A 13,031-nucleotide genomic window follows, 5' to 3' on the forward strand; every position below is an offset into this window, starting at 1 on the left:
GCAGCATGACCGAAGAGGCCTGTCCCTCTACCGACAGTGAGCCCGCCAGGCTTCCGCGGGCCTACTGTTTGCCTGCCGGTGCTGCGCACCCTGGCAGCGGTACAGGCTCCTGTTGGAATGGAAGCTTAATGCTCCTGACTTCACAGAAGGTGGTTTGGTTTCATTCATTTAAAAAAAGGACCTCTCACTGTTCAGATTGTCGTGCTGGTGGCTGAGCCAGTGTTCTTGTCTGCCGTCTGACCACATCCCTGTCGCCTTCTCCTTCCCAAAATTAGCATCGGAGACAGAGGAGCAATGAGCGCCAACAGTTGTGCGAGCTGGTGTCGTGGCTGGCGGCTTGGATATTGGCACCGCATTAAGGTTCTTGATTGACACAACTTGTGTAACAGCACAGAAATGATGGATTGTGATCTGAGATGTTTTCACTGTGTTGTCCTTGATTCATAAGACTTTTTGAAATGGTCTGCTGCTCAGTGGTGTGATAATGTGCACTGGACCTTCTGCACATTTTACATGGACCAGGCACCAGATGGAAGGGATTAAGATTTTCTACTCCGAGTTAATACTCTGAGCCTTAATGTAGGTAGTAGGGAATGGATTTGACTGACAATGTTTCTACAGTGCTTGCCTTTTAGTCGGAGGGGGGAGTTCATGCTTAGTGTTTTTTTTTTAAATCTCTCACACTTTTAAGATCTCTTCAAACACGCTTAAAACTTGCATTGTTGGGAACAGTGCAGCAACCCATAGTTTTTATTAGAAAAAATGCATTACATCTAGACCTATGTTACCCCTCCAAAACAAACCACCAACTCCACAGAGACCTTGCTTTGGAAAAGCCTGCAGAACTGAAATGCAGAGCGTGCGGGTCCCTTCAGCCCTGTAGGTCTAGTCCTTGCTGTGGCTGTACTCATTTCATCCTCTTTGCTAGAGTTTCCTTTACCTGAATGGTGCAAATTGTTGAAATTTGTTGGAAACTTTTCAAAATGTATGAAATTATTATTATTATTTTTTTTTTTTTTAAGGCATGGTACTCGATGTGCAGGCGAAGTGGCAGCTGTGGCGAATAATGGCATCTGTGGTGTAGGAGTGGCATATAACGCAAAGATAGGAGGTTTGTACCAATTATTGCATATCGCAACATATACACATATAAAATGGTAATAATTTGAAAAGTTCTGTGCTAATAGGCATTGCAGTTCATCACCCGTTTGGTACCAGCTTGTTAACTGAATGTAAGTGTTGGCTATCATGCTGTGTGACTGGGCATTGCTCTGTGGGTGCAGATCTGGGCTAACCCAGTTGTTGCTGCTGATTAGTCCTTTGCCATAGTTGCTTATTGAGGAAGTGATCAGTTGATCAAGTGTACGCCTAGATTATCTGATGCCAGCATGGGGAACAGAATGTTGTGAGTTGTGCCTTTGGGAATTTGTACAAGATTTCCACGGGTTGGTCTGAATGTGGGTTTCCAGCAAAACAAGATCAGTTGAGGAAACATTTGAGATGTTGTGCTTCCTCTGCTTGTTTTATTTTATTTATTTTTAACTCCGGCCTCTTATTGCTATAGCGGGTCGTGCTCAAATTTCACATTTGTGAGATTAAATCTTAGTGATGCTCTGGTTATCTTCATCCTTTTCCCCTTTTACCAACGTCACTTTGGAGGTAGATTTGAGCCGTTCATTCTGGCCTATAGCATCATAGCCTGAACTAGCTGGCCAGAGTTGTCCTGTGTCTAATGCGATGTCTCCTACTGCTGTAGGTGTGCGGATGCTGGATGGAGAGGTAACCGACGCCGTGGAGGCGAGATCTCTGGGTCTCAACCCTGACCACATCCACATCTACAGTGCTAGCTGGGGGCCGGAGGATGATGGCAAGACCGTGGATGGTCCAGCCCGGTTGGCAGAAGAGGCTTTCTATAGGGGCGTCAGCCAGGTGAGGGTGGTCAAATGGTGTCCTCTGTTATAGTAAAAGTTTGACACAAAAAGTAGAACTGTTTGAAAGGCTTTGGCTATGTGAGCTTCCTAACCACGTCGCATAACGGAGATGTCGGTGGCCCTGGGGCATCAGCCTGTGATATCTTGTTCATTAAATCGGTTTAGCCCACTTTTAAGCCAGAGAGCATTCTGCTAAGCACAAGCCTTGACACTCGCCCCTTGCAACCCTCCCCCACCCCAGAGCCAGCCGCTTCCCATGCTCGTCACGGCAGTAAGTAGCCGGCTGGGCCTGGCATTTCCTGTGTTGCTCAGAACGGGTTTGGAACGCTTTAGCGCGGGAAGGTCACAGTACCCATTTCCTTGCCAATGAACATCCTGCGCTGACTTCCCACACGCTAGGGTTGGTCTGTTTTTTTTGCTGCTTTTAAAACGGGGAGTGGTGACTCCTCGCTTGCTGTGGCCCATCCTCCAGTGCCGACTGCCAAGCTGTGCCTGGGCATCTGGCTGCAGTCTGCCAGTTTCCTCCAGGGCCTCTACCGACCCCTGCCCCTGGTAAGTACGGCCTGAAGTAGTTAGACGAGGGGCAGGCATGTGGGTGTGAGCGGTGTCCCGGGCCCTCTTCCTTCACCCCCTTGCCCAGCAGTCTGTTGTGAAGCGGCCCGTTCACTGAGGGTTGGGGACCTACCTGCGTCCTTTGATGTATCTCGGTGTGTAAACAGGCGTCTGCGGGTTCCGAATTCCAGAGACTCGAGCTTGTCTGAACTTTACTATCATAAATTGCCCTCCGCCAGCAGAAAGTGTGGGAGTGTGGCAGATTCTCTGCGGTGTTGGGTTCAGGGGTAGTGCGGAAGGGAGAGGTATGCCGGAGGGGTTGCCAATGCAAAGTGCATCAGACACCCATATATGTCTAGGTTTGAGGGTATTCCGAAGCATGCTACATGGCGATCCAGGTCCAGCAAAGATTTGTAAATTTAGTCTCGGGGGGCTTGGGGTACTGGTCTTTTCCAAGGTACTGTAGGATGTGGGGTTTGCCACAGTGAGAAATTCTTGTAAAGGAAAAAAAACGAAATGTGCGCTTTTCCACCATGCTGTAGGCATTCTGCTTTAACTGTAGACGATGATGAGAATTCCCCAATGTCCTTGATTTACCGGCCCTCGCGGATTTTGGTCAGTCTTCTAAAAGTCGGTAATTTCCACCCAACTAGAGAGAAAACGTGCATGAGTGGGGCTGGCTCTTTGAAAGGTGCCGTGAATTGAACCCAAGGTGTTTTTTTAAAGCTACAACACAATGAGAGGAGGGTTGTCACAGAACTGCATGATTCCGATGCAGCTACTGCTTGCTGTGCCCCTTGTGTGGGTTGCAGAGCTAGGAACATTGTTGTGTGTAGACCAGAAACAAAGCATGGCCTTCCGAGATTAAATGGGGGTATCGTCTCACACCACTGATGCACGGCTGCCGGATCCTGGCCGTGGGCTGCATGTTGCCCTGAGTGCGCGTCATGGCTGGAGATCCTGCTGATGTAATGTTAATTTCCGTCTTTTGTGTATTCACGTGTACATGAGTGTGTCTGCATCAGCCTTTGTGTTGATGGATGAAAAGCTGAAGGAAACCTATATCTGCCTCTGCGTCAGCTCCACGGATGTTCCCGCGGCAGCAGCCTGTCCTTAATTCTTCCCCTTTACTAGTGTGTGTCAGTGCTACTTGTATGAGCTTTTACAGTAAGTGAAAACGTGTGTTATCTGTGGTGCACCGGCAGCTCTTTGAAACAGGCTCATTAAAGCGCTTTGTGGCGTACTACCTGTATGTCTCACTAGTTTTGTAGGGCACATGCCCTGAACAGTTATTGTGTTTCAGTCATTGGTATTACTAAAACCAGGGGGACCCGTATCGCCCTTAGAGTCAGAGTTTAGCAGACACTGCAGGGATTGCATCTTGCAGGTTAAACACAGATTCTAGAGCAAGCGCACAACCCACTGAGCGATCTCAGCGGGAGCTGTGGTCTGAAGGGCGTTCACACATTCCTTTCGATTAATTACCTTCGGAGCAGTCACATAAAGATTGCAGCGTGTGTGCAGAATTTTTGTGACAGACACGTTAAACTGCTGGTATATCTGCGGGGAATTTAAGCCTGTTTCCTGCAGCTGTCTAATTGATTTCTATAGTAGGCACATAAACCCACTACGGTATCTCACTCGGATAGGCACTTATGGCTTTTTGGTTGACATGGCCCCAATGAATAGGTTTATTACCCCACAACGTTCTCACTGGGGTTGAAACCATGCAGTGAATCCCTTGCATAGAGGAGCTCCACATTAGGAAGTGCGCATACATATACCAAGTGCCCTACCCATTTTCCAAACAACGACCACACTCCTAGCAAGGGCACAAAACCAGCATCACACTTATACAGCAAGCACACTACCTCTCTTGGCAAAAACGCAAATCGCACCCCTGCCAAAGGACCAACAAACTTCTGTCAAAGGCAAATCTGTTGTAGAAAATCTGCAGAGAATATAGATATACAGTCCCATCCTATTGGTTTTGACATTGTAGGTTTCAGATAGTCCTTGGAACTTCATAAACTGCCAGTGCGAACATATTGGTCTCACCAAGGGGAGCAACGCAGGAGCCCGAGGCTTGTGTGAATTCAGAAAATAAATTAAAAGCAAAAGTGGGCAGAATGGTGGGAGAAACAGTGAACATACTGGGACTGAAGAGGGCGCACCACGAAGCGCGAATATAGCACTAATTTGAGGGGAGAAGCAGCACGTGGTGGAGAGAGCAAGAAAACTTGTACCCCGATGAGGTGCTGATCGGAAAAACAAAGTGTTTGCCCACCCTAAATATTGGTATTGTCCACAAAAGTTCTTTGACTCAGACAGCTAGAAACTGTTTGTAAGAGACCTAAAAAGGGGCAAGGCAAATTTATTAAAAACGGAAACACACATACGTGTACATTGATTCTCTGACACTTAAGTTACTTATTCCCCTTCCTAGTCTAAGGCACTCGAACACGCTTGTATTTACTCATTTGTTTTTAATCTTATGTAAACTTCTTACTCCAGAAATATATTTTAGCTAAAACTGCCCTGTACCTTGAGTCTCGGCTACAAAATCTAGTAATTTGCCTAACTTTTCTTTCCTCCCTGTGCAGGGCCGCGGGTCCCTAGGCTCGATCTTTGTGTGGGCCTCTGGGAACGGGGGCCGAGAACACGACAGCTGCAACTGCGATGGATACACCAATAGCATCTACACACTGTCAATCAGCAGTACCACCCAGTACGGCAACGTGCCATGGTACAGTGAAGCCTGCTCCTCCACACTGGCCACCACATACAGCAGTGGCAACCAGAACGAGAAGCAGATTGTAAGTGTTAACCTTCCAATGCTCTATTCATCTAATGTTTCTGAACACCGTATCTGAGTGCTGTCCATGGCAAGAAGCCATCATGTTTTTATTCTACTTCAAAGATCATGCGAAACCCTCAACACCACCCGAGCCCCACCCACTGATGTGATCATTGCAGCGATCCATGTTCCGCTTCCAAGGCATGACACGTACAAGGTACCGCTGTTAGTCTCAAAGGAGGAGCACTACGGATTAGAATGGAGGCATTCCGTGTTTCCATGCAAATTACATATAAAACTATTCTGAGGTGTCATCAATAATGGGGTTGTTTCTACCTGAGAGTTTCAAGTGATCGCATAGATAGCGAGAGAAGATCGAATTATCTGTCATCCAGAACCCAGAGGAGAAAAACACTCCTTCTTTGATACTTCCACATCCACATTTATAGGTTGTATATAACCTTCTGTTCCTTTCTGCACACCCCTTACCTATCTTCCTTCCCATTTCTTCTCCAACGGCTTTGTGCGCATGCTCTTCCTGAAAGCGGGTTTGTTTGGTCGGCTTAGAAGCTTCTGTGTTTGTGATGGCTGCAGTGAGCAAGGGCACATGTAGGCCTGTTCCCACTTTCCTAGAGTTCCTACCGGCCTGTGAAAGGCAGAGGGAGGCACTGAGAGGTGACTCCGAAGTATCTGCCGTGCCGCTTCTTCCCTTGCATCTGGGCAGACCTGACAACCGTGATAGTCTGCAGCATTGGCATGTTCTGTGAAGACCCCAGAGAAATAAAATGGCATCAAGAAAACTGTTACATCACCTTTCTCTGAGACCCACAGATTAGGTGAAGGAAGTGCTGGAAGTTACAGCTCCAACCCCTCCCCTCCCACCCCCACATCCCTCACTTCCCTCGGTGTGGTGAAGAGAGGTTCTGGAATATGGCTACCTTCTTGTATTGTCACACCACTTATGTTCTTTGTCAATTGACATGACTACACAGCAGATGACAACAGCGGAAGGAAAGCGATTGCATAATGACTTCCTACATTAGCCACCTGACTGCCACCCTTCCAGTTTCATTTCCCATGTTAATGCCTATAGGACCTTTAGGCATGACTGCACCCCGAACCCCTGAATGGAATTACACCAAATTTGGCAGAAAGCTAGCTTTCGGTATGCAGATTAGGCTTTTGCACATTTGGTGTAAATCTGTTCGGTAGTTTTTGAGATATTAAAGGGAAAACAAATTTGTATATCTCTGGCTGCAACAACTTTGTGACTATTAAGAGCTCGTGCGCGGCAAATGCACAGCTGATTGGGTGCCAGTACTTCAAACCAGGAAGTGTTGGCAGCCATTTTGGGACTCAGCTTCAGCCGAGTGCCACAAAAAATTTTGAAAAAAATGTGAAAATAATAAAAAAGGGCGAGGTTAGGGACCCCGTGACCCTTAGCAAAATTGGCGCAAATTAGCGAAATTCACAGCCCCAAAAAAAAAAGCGCAGGCTCCCGTACTCATTTGTGAGGCCCCTGGGTGGCCTAGGTCCTGTGGACATTTACATTTTAAATTGAGGGGTGGTGCTGTGGTTCCCTTTCAGCACCGAGGAACTACACTTCCCGAAGGCTTTAAAAAAAAAAAAAATGAAACACCGGGGTGGGGGGTTGGAGGAGGTGAAGTCTGCTCACTTACCCCCCCCCCCCCCCCTCACCCCCCCACCTCGCAGCCCCAGGGACCACCACCTCCCCAGGGCTTTAAATTAATATAACGTAGCCCCTGGGGTGCACCCAGGTAACATGATTGGGCCCCGGGGGATGGGGTTCCGGGGGCTGAGATCAGCCTGGGGAGGTGGGCAGCGCAGACCCCCACCTTCACTCCCCCCCCCCCCAAAATATAATAATTAGCCCATGCACCGGGGATGGGGTCCCTGGGCTGAGATCGGCCTGGGGAGGGGGCCGCTTGGACCCCATTCCCCTCCCCAAAAACTTAAACGTTTAGGCCGGGGGATGGGGTCCCTGGAGCGAGAGTGGCCTGGGGAGGGGGGGCGCATGATATTCCCCCACCGCGCCCCCCCCCCCCCCCCACAAAAAAAATTAATGTTTAGTCCTGGACCCGAGGGATGGGATCCTTGGGGCTGACCGGCCTGGGTTGTGGGGCCACACGCCCTAGCTCACCCCTCCTCAAAATTTAATATTTATACTGTTCCACAGAACTGAGATTGGCCTGCAGAGGGTGGAGGGGGCATGCAGAGTTGGATTGTTATAGGTGTTGGCCGCAGGGACTGGCAGCAGGCCAGGGCCTGCGGTCAGCTCCTTCCCCGCATGACCAAAGGCCTTGCACAGTGGTGACTGGATTAACGTATAGTAATTAAAATTACTTTTAGAAAAAAGTAGCAATTCACTGAAAAAAAACCAAAGCTTACAGGGACGTTATAGTTAGGTTTACATTTTAAATGTACAAAACCATAGAATTTCACCTGTTATGGTTGGTTATTTCAAGTAACTAACTCGCACTCTCGCCATGTACTGCTAATCAACCCAAAAATGATGGCACTCATGACATCTTTGATAACAACATTGATAATATCAATGTGATATTTGCAGTCAAAATTTTGATGAAAAAACTGTGCACAGTGAGAGTGCGAGGTATAGTTATCTTCGACATTAGTTAGTTACTTGAGATAACTCCAACAGATGAATTTCTTTGACTTTCTACATTAAAAGTTTGAGCCTAAATAACACGTCCTTGTAACCTTTGTGTTTTTTAATTCTATTTCCTAACCATACTGTCCCTATAACCTCTGTTTTTTCAGTGAAAAAAAAAAAATATATATATATATATATATATATGTTCGATGGCATGTGTAGCTTCAGATACACATGCTGTGCATTATCCTGCCATCTAGTGTTGGGCTTGGAGTGTTACAAGTTGTTTTTCTTCGAAGAAGTCTTTTCGAGTCACAAGACCGAGGGACTCCTCGCTTTCGGCTCCATTGCGCTTGGGCGTCGACTCCATCTTAGATTGTTTTCTTTCAGCCATCGGGTTCGGACGTGTTCCTCTACGCTCCGTGTTTCGGTTCGGAAAATATAGTTATACATCGGAAAATTCGACGGTATTGTTTGCACTTGGTACCGGGTTAGTGCTAGCACATCGACACTGAAGAAAGAAAAGTTCCGGCAGCCCTTCGGGGTTTCCACGCCTCGGCGGGGCCTGATCGGCCCGACCGCGTCCATCTTCAATGCTCATGGACCGGACCCCTTTCCGCTTCTGCCCCAACTGCCACGCAAAGTATCCTTATACAGACCAACACTTGGTCTGTAATCTGTGTTTGTCCCCCAAACACAAAGAGGATACTTGTGAGGCCTGTCGGGCATTTCGATCCAAGAAGACACTGCGGGATCGTAGAGCTCGAAGACTCCAGATGGCGTCGACACCGGCCGGACACACCGACGTCGAGGAAGAGGAGACATTCTCCATTCGAGATTCGGACTCGGACGAGTCCGAGAGTGAGCAGCCGAAGACTCAGCAAACCGTGAGTAAACCTGCCCCGACAAAAACTCACTCGAAAATCATGAAGGCCCAGGGGACGCCACCGCCAACAGGCCATGGCTCTACCCGAAAACACGGTGACCAAACATCGGCACCGAAAAAGGCCTCCCAGCAGCTGAAGACATCCGACTCTGGTTGAGATACCGGCTCCGAACAGACTCGGCACCGAGATACCGGCTCCGAACAGACTCGACACCGAGAGTTCGGCACACCGAAAGTCGAAAAGGTTTCTTCGGAGCCGAAAAAGACTGTCGACATTTTTTTGGTACCGAAACATTCTTCCTCGGAGCAGAAACAAAGCTCCTATACAGAGGAACAAGGCCTTTCCTCACACTTACAAGCCCACCGATTCGAACAAGAGCTGGGCATGGGAGAACCTGACCATACACAAAGAAGGCTCCATATCCAGAAGGACACGGGGAAATCAGAACTCTTCCTCCAATCAAAATGAAGCGGAAGCTCGCATTCCAAGAGGTGGAAATGCAGCCTAAGGCAAAAGTGGCAAAAGATAGAACTCCACCACAGTTTTCTCCACAGCCATCGCCACCGCACTCGCCACATCTGTCCCCAGTAGCAACACCCCCAATGATGCAGTCACCAATGCACACAGGGATGAGCCAAGATGTCCCGGATGAATGGGATTTGTATGATGCACCGGTCTCAGATAATAGTCTGGATTGCTACACGGCAAGGCCATCACCACCAGAGGACAGTACTGCTTACATGCAGGTGGTTTCCAGGGCAGCTACTTTTCACAACGTAGCATTGCATGCAGAGCCCATAGAAGATGACTTCTTGTTCAATACCCTGTCATCTACGCACAGCCAATACCAAAGTTTACCAATGTTACCAGGCATGTTAAAACACGCCAAACAGGTGTTTCAAGACCCTGTCAAGGGCAGAGCCATTACACCTAGGGTGGAGAAGAAATATAAACCTCCCACTATGGACCCTGTGTACATTACTCAACACTTAACTCCTGATTCGGTGGTAGTAGGAGCAGCCCGGAGGAGGGCAAACTCACAGACTTCTGGAGACGCACCACCACCCGACAAAGAAAGTCAGAAATTCGATGCAGCAGGCAAAAGGGTGGCAGCACAGGCAGCCAATCAATTGCCAATTCGCAAGCTCTACTGGCCAGATACGACAGGGCACATTGGGACGAAATACAGCATTTCATTCAACACCTTCCCAAAGAGTTCCAGAAACGTGCCCAACAGGTTTTCGAGGAGGGCCAAACTATCTCCAACAACCAAATAAGGTCAGCTATGGACTCAGCGGACACGGCCGCCAGGACAGTAAACACGGCGGTAACCATTAGGAGACACGCGTGGCTATGCACCTCTGGATTTAAGCCAGAAATCCAGCAGGCTGTGCTGAATATGCCTTTCAACGGACAACAATTGTTTGGGCCGGAGGTGGATACAACGATAGACAAACTGAAGAAAGACACTGACACGGCCAAAGCCATGGGCGTGCTCTACTCCCCACAGAGCAGAGGCACTTTTAGGAAGCCGCACTTTAGAGGGGGGTTTCGGGCCCAGAGCCATCCACCTCACAAGTTAGACCCACATACCAGGGCCAATATCAGAGAGGAGGTTTTCGGGGACAATATAGGGTTGGACAGTTCCCTAAAACAAGAGGGAAATTCCAAAGCCCAAAAACGCCACAAACTAAACAGTGACTCCAACGTCACAAACCCCCAACACACACCAGTGGGGGGGAGGCTCACAGATTATTACCAAAACTGGGAACACATAACTACGGACGCATGGGTTCTAGCCATTATCCAACATGGTTATTGCATAGAATTCCTACATTTGCCACCAGATGTGCCTCAAAGAGCACACAACATGTCCAAACAACACTTAGATCTGTTACAACTAGAAGTCCAAGCATTGTTACAAAAAGAAGCAATAGAACTAGTACCCAACCATCAAAAGGGAACAGATGTTTACTCCCTGTATTTCCTAATTCCAAAAAAAGACAAAACACTGAGACACATATTAGACCTCAGAACACTAAATCTTTACATCAAATCAGATCACTTTCACATGGTGACACTTCAAGACGTGATTCCCTTACTCAAACAACAGGACTACATGTCAACATTAGATCTCAAAGATGCTTATTTCCACATACCCATCCATCCTTCCCACAGGAAATACTTGAGGTTTGTAATCCAAGGGGTGCATTACCAATTCAAAGTCTTACCATTCGGCATAACAGCCCCAAGAGTATTCACAAAATGCCTTGCAGTAGTAGCTGCTCACCTCAGGAGATAGCACATGCACGTATTCCCTTACTTAGACGATTGGTTAATAAAAACCAGCACTCCGCAACAGTGTTTTCTACACACAAAATACGTTATAGAAACCCTTCACAAACTAGGGTTCTCTATAAACTACCAAAAATCACATCTACAACTGTGTCAAATACAACAGTACTTAGGAGCAACAATCAACACACAAAAAGGGATTGCCACTCCAAGTCCACAAAGGGTACAAGCCTTCCAAAATGTAATACTAAACATACACCCAAACCAACATTATCAAGTGAGGTTTGTGATGAAACTCCTAGGCATGATGTCTTCATGCATAGCCATTGTCCCAAACGCAAGACTACACATGCGTCCCTTACAACAATGTCTAGCAACACAATGGACACAAGCACAGGGTCAACTTCAAGATCTAGTGTTGATAGACCGCCAAACACACTCCTCGCTTCAATGGTGGAATCCTATAAATTTAAACCAAGGGCGGCTATTCCAAGACCCAGTGCCTCAATACGTGATCACAACAGATGCTTCCACGATAAGGTGGGGAGCACACCTCAACCAGCACAGTATACAGGGACAATGGGACGTTCAACAAAAACAACTGCATATAAATCAGCTAGAGCTTCTAGCGGTGTTTCTAGCATTGAAAGCATTTCAACCGCTAATAGCCCACAAACACATTCTTGTCAAAACAGACAACATGACAACAATGTATTACCTAAACAAACAGGGAGGGACACACTCATCACAACTGTGTCTCTTAGCACAAAAGATTTGGCATTGGGCGATTCACATTCGCCTAATAGCACAGTACATCCCAGGAATTCAAAACCAGTTAGACAATCTCAGTCGAGATCACCAACAAACGAATGGGAAATTCATCCCCAGATACTACAAACTCAAAATGCCAAAACTTCGCGTCCAGGTATCCACACCCTCACTCCAAGGGCAATGCGTTATGAATGAGTTGGTCAGGGATATTTGCTTACGCTTTTCCCCCTCTCCCACTCCTTCCGTATCTGGTAAACAAATTGAGTCAAAACAAACTCAAACTAATACTAATAGCAACAACCTGGGCTCGCCAGCCATGGTATACAACACTACTAGACCTGTCGGTAGTACCTCATATCAAACTACCAAACAGACCAGATCTATTAACTCAACACAAACAACAGATCAGACACCCGAATCCAGCATCGCTAAATCTAGCAATCTGGCTCCTGAAGTCTTGGAATTTGGGCATTTAGACCTTACACAAGAATGTATGGAGGTCATTAAACAAGCTAGAAAACCAACTACAAGACATTGTTACGCAAATAAATGGAAAAGATTTGTGTATTACTGCCATAATAATCAAATTCAACCACTACATGCGTCCGCAAAAAACATAGTAAGCTATTTATTACACTTCCAAAAATCTAATCTAGCTTTTTCTTCCATTAAAATACATCTCACAGCAAGATCTGCCTATCTGCAGATTACACATTCAACATCACTATTTAGAATTCCAGTCATCAAAGCTTTTATGGAGGGTTTAAAAAGAATCATACCCCCAAGAACACCACCAGTTCCCTCGTGGAACCTCAATATTGTATTAACACGACTCATGGGTCCACCATTTGAACCCATGCACTCTTGTGAGATGCAATACTTAACCTGGAAAGTAGCCTTCCTAATAGCTATCACATCTCTTAGAAGAGTAAATGAAATACAAGCATTTACTATACAAGAACCCTGTAAAGAAATGGCTCCCTGTTGCAGTTACCCCCCACTTTTTGCCTGATACTGATGCTGACTTGACTGAGAAGTGTGCTGGGACCCTGCTAGCCAGGCCCCAGCACCAGTGTTCTTTCACCTAAAAATGTACCATTGTTTCCACAATTGGCACAACCCTGGCACCTAGGTAAGTCCCTTGTAACTGGTACCCCTGGTACCAA

General features: G+C 47.1%; 1 protein-coding gene across 1 annotated transcript in view; it reads left to right on the forward strand.

Moving 5' to 3' along the window:
- FURIN (furin, paired basic amino acid cleaving enzyme) overlaps positions 1-13,031 on the forward strand; it is a 292,604-nt gene that overhangs the window by 205,313 nt on the left and 74,260 nt on the right. The window contains exons 7-9 of the mRNA XM_069222641.1: positions 1,023-1,111; positions 1,757-1,929; positions 5,087-5,299. Of these exons, the coding sequence (XP_069078742.1) occupies positions 1,023-1,111; positions 1,757-1,929; positions 5,087-5,299 (475 nt within the window). The remainder of the gene's footprint in view (positions 1-1,022; positions 1,112-1,756; positions 1,930-5,086; positions 5,300-13,031) is intronic.

Source organism: Pleurodeles waltl, chromosome 3_1, assembly GCF_031143425.1.
Source record: "Pleurodeles waltl isolate 20211129_DDA chromosome 3_1, aPleWal1.hap1.20221129, whole genome shotgun sequence".
In the NCBI taxonomy this organism is placed as follows: Eukaryota; Metazoa; Chordata; class Amphibia; order Caudata; family Salamandridae; genus Pleurodeles; species Pleurodeles waltl.